General features: G+C 31.4%; 1 protein-coding gene across 1 annotated transcript in view; it reads right to left on the bottom strand.

The window, feature by feature from the left end:
* Positions 1–497: 497 nt before the first annotated feature.
* Positions 498–9424, bottom strand: part of LOC139484742 (uncharacterized) — a 30756-nt gene continuing 21829 nt past the window's right edge. The window contains exons 5-6 of the mRNA XM_071268660.1: positions 2879–2990; positions 498–1871 (exon numbers count right to left, since the gene is read on the bottom strand). Coding sequence (XP_071124761.1) covers positions 505–1871; positions 2879–2990 — 1479 coding nt within the window. The 3' untranslated portion in view covers positions 498–504. The remainder of the gene's footprint in view (positions 1872–2878; positions 2991–9424) is intronic.

Raw genomic sequence — 9424 nt, 5'->3', positions numbered from 1 at the left:
ATGACAGTTGGTGGAAAGTCGTTGGGCCAACAAGGGGCCAATAGTGTCAAAATTTTTCTAGCACTATATATACGGTGAACTCGTACTAATGCGAGTTTCACACACTTTAGCATGCACGCTACATAAGGGACACCTAACTTTTAGGCATTATCATGCATGTACTTTTATCCAATTCATAGTTCAATTTATAAGGAAACTTCAAGTTAACATTTGAAATAAATGTTTATTATAATTATGTACTTTCAGTGTGAAATAAATGGTTCGCAACATTATATTTCGTCACATATTCAACGCCCTATTTACAAAGACCAAGTGGCCATATTACCCTGTGACACGCATATGAGTCGTGTATGTATTGGATGTAAAGCCTTTAAGGAATAAGAACAAACACAACCAAAGCAGAAAGACAATGTGTGGTTACCAAGATGTATATAGTGATAAATAACGTCAACACAATAAATCAATTAATTAATCAAAATTGTTGCACAAAGAAAAACTTTTATTTTATGACGACTTTATTGACTGATGGCGTTCATTTTTAACAGAAGTATTCATTCCTATATATTTTTGTCTATTAGATCTATAAGGAGCAGAACCACGTATGTTATTTTGTTTTGGTCTGTTATTACTTTTTTCGGGAATGTTCTGGTTCGTGTCAATATTGTCATCGGGTTTCTTTTCATCATCTATATCAAAATCTGACAGTTCAAGGTCATCACAGGATATATCATCCTGAAGCACCACGTGATCTTTTCTCAGACCGCTCGATTGGCCGTTTATCTCCTCTTCCTCTTCCTCAGTACTCTTGTCATTTGTATTTAATTTGTCGTTGATCTGGAAAACTCTATCACCACTTGAAGTATTACCTTCATCTCCAGATGGAATAAATAATTCTTCATCGAAGTCAGCTTTTAATGACATTACTTCGTTATCTGATGGTTGATTATCCACTGATCCTTGATCGTTCAATATGGTATCCAGAGAATCATGGCTTCCTGTTGGAAGTGAATTAAGACTTCCAATGGGAAATGAATCCATACTACTTCCTTTGTCAATAGTTTCGGTTGATTCCAATGTGTCAATACTTTCAAGACTTCGACGTTTGGATGGCAGCACTCGGCGAAATTTATTTTCGCTTTCAGGGTCATATGCGTTGTTATCAACCCCACCTTTATTTTTTTGTTTTTTTGAAGGGGACTTTGGAGGTTTTGAACTTCTTTTATGCTTTTTACTTTTCTTTTTTGGTTTTTCCTGTGGAACTAACTCTGTTTGCAAAAACGTTCTGAGATCAATTTCACTGCCGTCTCCGTTGTCCTCTTCATTTGACTGTGTTATTATCATAATGTCACTATTGACGGTTCTCGCTGATGGGATGGGAGATAACTCTTTTCTTATAGTGCACGACTCTATTTCCATGATAGATTTAATTTTATTTTGACTTTTTGAATCGCCTCCAAATCCTGAAGAATCGGAGGAATTTGTGTTTTCACGAAGATTAAGACGGCTTAGTTCTAAGTTATTGCTTTCTGTATTGGTTACAAAGATATTCGGCCGAACCGCATTGCTATCATTCTTATCTTCATCTGTTGTCCGAAGCGAGTTTCGTTCATGTTTATTTTGGTCATACTTATGGCTAGTCTGGTGTTTATTGAATTTTTCTTTCATTTGTTCATTATCTTTAGTTAATAGATCACTTATGTCTGTCGTTTCGTGTTCTATATATGAATGGTTCTGGTCTCTATTGCCGCTCTTAACAGCTTTCTTCACTGAGATATACTTATTACTACCGTGTCTATCCACATTGGTATGAACTTGAAACTCTTCACCTGCCTCTTCCATGGGTTTGGTTCGGAATATTTCTTTCTGGTAATCTTAAAGAAAACAAATTTTCCAAATTTTAATACCTGGACAAAAAAGGTATATACTAGATTCATCAATTTTGTATTGTATATAGACAATAATAGTGCATTGACTTGACATATCAACGATATAAGGATGAGGCTTAGAAACGGGGAAATGCGAGGCTAAAAAATCTAAAAAAAACATTTTCAATTGTTGCCTAATGCGTTAAGGTTATTTATTTGATTTAAATATTGGGGGAAATCCCCTTTAAAAAGGCCTCATATCATGCTCGCGGAGAAATATACAACACAATGAAAACCTGTTGATACCCACACTCGATGGCGAACCAAATCGTTTGAGTATCATCATAATGGACTAAAATATCAACCATAAGCATAAAACATAATGATTTATAGGTTGCAAACAAAAAACATTAACAAATGAAATATGTTTTTCCAATAAATTCAAAATAAACAAGGTTAAGTCGTTCCACGCATCGTTGTATGCCTTGGAAACAAAAAACAGGTTGAAAAGGTCGTATGAATAATTAATATTATTCGGCAACTTCTATTTAAATATTCATGAGGAAAAGTGATATCGGGTCAGTGACTGTATATGACATAGAAATATACAGTCAACGCATTTTGACTGCTCAAATAGAACGAGTGCAGTATAAATGATGTTATTTTATTTTTATTTTATTTTGTTCAGCTTTTATTATTTGTATGTAATGGAGAAGATGTTCTAAGTTGCAAAACTTGTGTCTGGTCCTAATTTCAATGGATTTCTTTTACAATAAAATATGTAAAATATGTCAAAATATGAATATCGTGTGGTTCGATCTCGTATGCCTTGTTAAAATTTGCTTTAAACAAAAAGAAGTTATGACTGACATTTCTATATATTAGCCAATAAAATATATGAACAGAAAAATGTAGAAAAAGAAAACTAAAGTTATACACACTACGTTTTCATGTAATTGTCTTTTATTAAACATCATAATGTTTTGCCTATCTAAAGAATTACAAAACTATACCTCTAAACAACTTAGCTCTCTGGTTTTTGACACCACCCAGTGTCCCATGCAGAAATAATTCCTCGGCGTCAAATTTCAATTCTAAATCTGTGTACTGTGTATGTCTGTGAATCTAAATTTGAAAGAAATCAGTTAATTTAATTATCTTAAACGTAAAAGTATAAATAGTTTAAACGGGAAGTCTCAAACATTTTTCGCTGAGCTTAACATTCGGAAACCACAAGTACGTATACATGTATATGTACATCGTGTCATTCTTTGACTTGATTGACAAATATAGAACACCGCACGCACGCTATAGCGTAATGTAATTTTCTATTAGTTAATTTCCCTTTTCTAGTCACAATGATGTTCACGTATTTTCAACAAGCAGAACGTTTCAAATGATGTTATATATTACATTGTCAGGGTGATTTTCAACTATAAAAACTTGAAATGTAGAAATATAACGATAGAAATGAGGTGTCACAAAAAAAAGAATTAAACTCCGATGTATTTCTTTATATCGTGCAACTCTCCAACTTTTCACGTCAAGAAAATCCTACGGATTTTGCAAGCAGAGCAATAACACGTGATATCAACCCCAGATTTCGTCGAAGTTGGTAGGCTTCAATCGATTTTATAAAATTGTCTGTATATATGGTTTTTATTGCTACGAACATCTTAAAATCTCGTGTGGAGGTAGTACCCGGGCAAAGATAAGCATAATTGTTTTGGCAAATGTGTAAATACATAGGCAGTAGATATTCTTGACCGTTATACAGTGTCACGATCTCTGCAACGAATCTTACAAAAATGTTGTCCTTACTTGAAATATTGCATGGCAAATTCCTCTGCCATATTTCTTCATTTTGAAGCTCGGTAAAAATTATCTATCTACATTTCGAAACATGTCTGATTATAAAGATTCAATGTTTTAAAATTGGTTTCTTCATGAAAACATTTGAACAAAAGAATCCAATTGTCTAGCAAATTTAAAACAAATACTAATCTTTAGAGACAATGGCTGAAAAAAAAACATGAATGGTCAAGACTGTTTAATGACTATGTGCTGCGCTGTACGACTAGGTGTCATACCACCAATTACTCCCTCAAATTTAGAACGTATGTGAAAGTAGGCCTACTCGGAGCACTGCAGAAACTCACAAAAGCACCATTTATTATTCCAAATGAAATTTTCATATCTTAAATTGTATTAACTGATGTAAATAAACACAGTTAAATGACCATGACTGCACTTTTGATCAATTTGTAGTACTTTACTGACACCAGATGAAAAAAAGGGGGGTCAATATTCCATGACACTTCAATACCTTGGATTTTTTACTAAATTCATTGCAAAAATTGTTGGAAGTCTTTAAAGAAGTAGAACAAACAAGAAAAAATCAGCAAACAATGATCTTGATATTGAAAGTTTATGTTCCTGTAGCCCAAAATGAAATTTTCAAGTATTTTCTATCAAAGTCATACATTACAGTCAGTTTAAATTGAGCTGTGAAATTTTTATTATAAGTCGCATAATGCTCAGATAGGCTGTTTTAAACTACAAATTGACTAAGGATTAAGAATAAAGCAAAATAAAAGATTTTTAATCAACTTTTTTGTCTCTTTAAGCAAAATGCGGTGAAACATCAAAATAAGAAAACAATTGTTTTTTTTTGTCTTAACTGATCATTTGAGATGATAGTAGCCACATTTCAATCTTTTTGGGGGTAAAATGTCACATATTGCAAATTTAGAGCCTAAATCTTGAGTTTGTCCTATTTTTAGCTTTTCCCATCCTGACAATATGCTTTTATATAAAAAAATGTCCTGAATAATGTTATAAATGCACAGAAAGTTATTCTGTGGTGTTAAACATTGAAACATAAGTTGTTTACTACCCCCAAAAAAATTTTGTCATGCAGATTTAATGAAATTATTTGATTTTTACCCCTTATAGCATTGCGTCATACTATGTACTTGGCAGATAGCATAGCCTAATGTAAGCACTGCAGAAACTCACAAAAGCACCATTTATTATTCCAAATGAAATTTTCATATCTTAAATTGTATTAACTGATGTAAATAAACACAGTTAAATGACCATGACTGCACTTTTGATCAATTTGTAGTACTTTACTGACACCAGATGAAAAAAAGGGGGGTCAATATTCCATGACACTTCAATACCTTGGATTTTTTACTAAATTCATTGCAAAAATTGTTGGAAGTCTTTAAAGAAGTAGAACAAACAAGAAAAAATCAGCAAACAATGATCTTGATATTGAAAGTTTATGTTCCTGTAGCCCAAAATGAAATTTTCAAGTATTTTCTATCAAAGTCATACATTACAGTCAGTTTAAATTGAGCTGTGAAATTTTTATTATAAGTCGCATAATGCTCAGATAGGCTGTTTTAAACTACAAATTGACTAAGGATTAAGAATAAAGCAAAATAAAAGATTTTTAATCAACTTTTTTGTCTCTTTAGCAAAATGCGGTGAAACATCAAAATAAGAAAACAATTGTTTTTTTTTGTCTTAACTGATCATTTGAGATGATAGTAGCCACATTTCAATCTTTTTGGGGGTAAAATGTCACATATTGCAAATTTAGAGCCTAAATCTTGAGTTTGTCCTATTTTTAGCTTTTCCCATCCTGACAATATGCTTTTATATAAAAAATGTCCTGAATAATGTTATAAATGCACAGAAAGTTATTCTGTGGTGTTAAACATTGAAACATAAGTTGTTTACTACCCCCAAAAAAATTTTGTCATGCAGATTTAATGAAATTATTTGATTTTTACCCCTTATAGCATTGCGTCATACTATGTACTTGGCAGATAGCATAGCCTAATGTAAGCACTGCAGAAACTCACAAAAGCACCATTTATTATTCCAAATGAAATTTTCATATCTTAAATTGTATTAACTGATGTAAATAAACACAGTTAAATGACCATGACTGCACTTTTGATCAATTTGTAGTACTTTACTGACACCAGATGAAAAAAAGGGGGGTCAATATTCCATGACACTTCAATACCTTGGATTTTTTACTAAATTCATTGCAAAAATTGTTGGAAGTCTTTAAAGAAGTAGAACAAACAAGAAAAAATCAGCAAACAATGATCTTGATATTGAAAGTTTATGTTCCTGTAGCCCAAAATGAAATTTTCAAGTATTTTCTATCAAAGTCATACATTACAGTCAGTTTAAATTGAGCTGTGAAATTTTTATTATAAGTCGCATAATGCTCAGATAGGCTGTTTTAAACTACAAATTGACTAAGGATTAAGAATAAAGCAAAATAAAAGATTTTTAATCAACTTTTTTGTCTCTTTAAGCAAAATGCGGTGAAACATCAAAATAAGAAAACAATTGTTTTTTTTTGTCTTAACTGATCATTTGAGATGATAGTAGCCACATTTCAATCTTTTTGGGGGTAAAATGTCACATATTGCAAATTTAGAGCCTAAATCTTGAGTTTGTCCTATTTTTAGCTTTTCCCATCCTGACAATATGCTTTTATATAAAAAATGTCCTGAATAATGTTATAAATGCACAGAAAGTTATTCTGTGGTGTTAAACATTGAAACATAAGTTGTTTACTACCCCCAAAAAAATTTTGTCATGCAGATTTAATGAAATTATTTGATTTTTACCCCTTATAGCATTGCGTCATACTATGTACTTGGCAGATAGCATAGCCTAATGTAAGCACTGCAGAAACTCACAAAAGCACCATTTATTATTCCAAATGAAATTTTCATATCTTAAATTGTATTAACTGATGTAAATAAACACAGTTAAATGACCATGACTGCACTTTTGATCAATTTGTAGTACTTTACTGACACCAGATGAAAAAAAGGGGGGTCAATATTCCATGACACTTCAATACCTTGGATTTTTTACTAAATTCATTGCAAAAATTGTTGGAAGTCTTTAAAGAAGTAGAACAAACAAGAAAAAATCAGCAAACAATGATCTTGATATTGAAAGTTTATGTTCCTGTAGCCCAAAATGAAATTTTCAAGTATTTTCTATCAAAGTCATACATTACAGTCAGTTTAAATTGAGCTGTGAAATTTTTATTATAAGTCGCATAATGCTCAGATAGGCTGTTTTAAACTACAAATTGACTAAGGATTAAGAATAAAGCAAAATAAAAGATTTTTAATCAACTTTTTTGTCTCTTTAGGTGTCATACCACCAATTACTCCCTCAAATTTAGAACGTATGTGAAAGTAGGCCTACTCGGACAAAAAAAAGTGCATTTGATATCATTGTTCACCTAAACTAACTAACAAATTTGCAGAAATGAAAGTTTTGTTGAAAGAGAAATATATTAAGACCATTTTGAGCCAAAATTTACCTGTCTATGAGTTTGCATTAAAAATTGAGGATTAATGCGCTCCATAGTATACTAATTTAAGATTTCCAGAAAACCAGGGGTTATTTTTAGTGGTACCTCCTTTCGGAAGCTCTCTGCTTTCTTATATGATTTTGAATGTATGTTGAAAATTGGCATGCAGAAAGGTGACACCTGTACAATTCAGGATATACCTAGTTTCTATGAAGTTAAACTTAAGGTAAAATATTTAGAAAGCTGTGAAAATTGCAAAATTTGGTTGAACAGATAGGGACTTTTAATTGGTGGTATGACACCTTTAAGCAAAATGCGGTGAAACATCAAAATAAGAAAACAATTGTTTTTTTTTGTCTTAACTGATCATTTGAGATGATAGTAGCCACATTTCAATCTTTTTGGGGGTAAAATGTCACATATTGCAAATTTAGAGCCTAAATCTTGAGTTTGTCCTATTTTTAGCTTTTCCCATCCTGACAATATGCTTTTATATAAAAAATGTCCTGAATAATGTTATAAATGCACAGAAAGTTATTCTGTGGTGTTAAACATTGAAACATAAGTTGTTTACTACCCCCAAAAAAATTTTGTCATGCAGATTTAATGAAATTATTTGATTTTTACCCCTTATAGCATTGCGTCATACTATGTACTTGGCAGATAGCATAGCCTAATGTAAGCACTGCAGAAACTCACAAAAGCACCATTTATTATTCCAAATGAAATTTTCATATCTTAAATTGTATTAACTGATGTAAATAAACACAGTTAAATGACCATGACTGCACTTTTGATCAATTTGTAGTACTTTACTGACACCAGATGAAAAAAAGGGGGGTCAATATTCCATGACACTTCAATACCTTGGATTTTTTACTAAATTCATTGCAAAAATTGTTGGAAGTCTTTAAAGAAGTAGAACAAACAAGAAAAAATCAGCAAACAATGATCTTGATATTGAAAGTTTATGTTCCTGTAGCCCAAAATGAAATTTTCAAGTATTTTCTATCAAAGTCATACATTACAGTCAGTTTAAATTGAGCTGTGAAATTTTTATTATAAGTCGCATAATGCTCAGATAGGCTGTTTTAAACTACAAATTGACTAAGGATTAAGAATAAAGCAAAATAAAAGATTTTTAATCAACTTTTTTGTCTCTTTAAGCAAAATGCGGTGAAACATCAAAATAAGAAAACAATTGTTTTTTTTTGTCTTAACTGATCATTTGAGATGATAGTAGCCACATTTCAATCTTTTTGGGGGTAAAATGTCACATATTGCAAATTTAGAGCCTAAATCTTGAGTTTGTCCTATTTTTAGCTTTTCCCATCCTGACAATATGCTTTTATATAAAAAATGTCCTGAATAATGTTATAAATGCACAGAAAGTTATTCTGTGGTGTTAAACATTGAAACATAAGTTGTTTACTACCCCCAAAAAAATTTTGTCATGCAGATTTAATGAAATTATTTGATTTTTACCCCTTATAGCATTGCGTCATACTATGTACTTGGCAGATAGCATAGCCTAATGTAAGCACTGCAGAAACTCACAAAAGCACCATTTATTATTCCAAATGAAATTTTCATATCTTAAATTGTATTAACTGATGTAAATAAACACAGTTAAATGACCATGACTGCACTTTTGATCAATTTGTAGTACTTTACTGACACCAGATGAAAAAAAGGGGGGTCAATATTCCATGACACTTCAATACCTTGGATTTTTTACTAAATTCATTGCAAAAATTGTTGGAAGTCTTTAAAGAAGTAGAACAAACAAGAAAAAATCAGCAAACAATGATCTTGATATTGAAAGTTTATGTTCCTGTAGCCCAAAATGAAATTTTCAAGTATTTTCTATCAAAGTCATACATTACAGTCAGTTTAAATTGAGCTGTGAAATTTTTATTATAAGTCGCATAATGCTCAGATAGGCTGTTTTAAACTACAAATTGACTAAGGATTAAGAATAAAGCAAAATAAAAGATTTTTAATCAACTTTTTTGTCTCTTTAGGTGTCATACCACCAATTACTCCCTCAAATTTAGAACGTATGTGAAAGTAGGCCTACTCGGACAAAAAAAAGTGCATTTGATATCATTGTTCACCTAAACTAACTAACAAATTTGCAGAAATGAAAGTTTTGTTGAAAGAGAAATATATTAAGACCATTTTGAGCCAAAAT

Source organism: Mytilus edulis, chromosome 8, assembly GCF_963676685.1.
Source record: "Mytilus edulis chromosome 8, xbMytEdul2.2, whole genome shotgun sequence".
Lineage (NCBI taxonomy): Eukaryota > Metazoa > Mollusca > Bivalvia > Mytilida > Mytilidae > Mytilus > Mytilus edulis.
The sequence above is the reverse complement of the archived record's forward strand: the minus strand, read 5'-3'. Positions and strand labels throughout refer to the sequence as shown.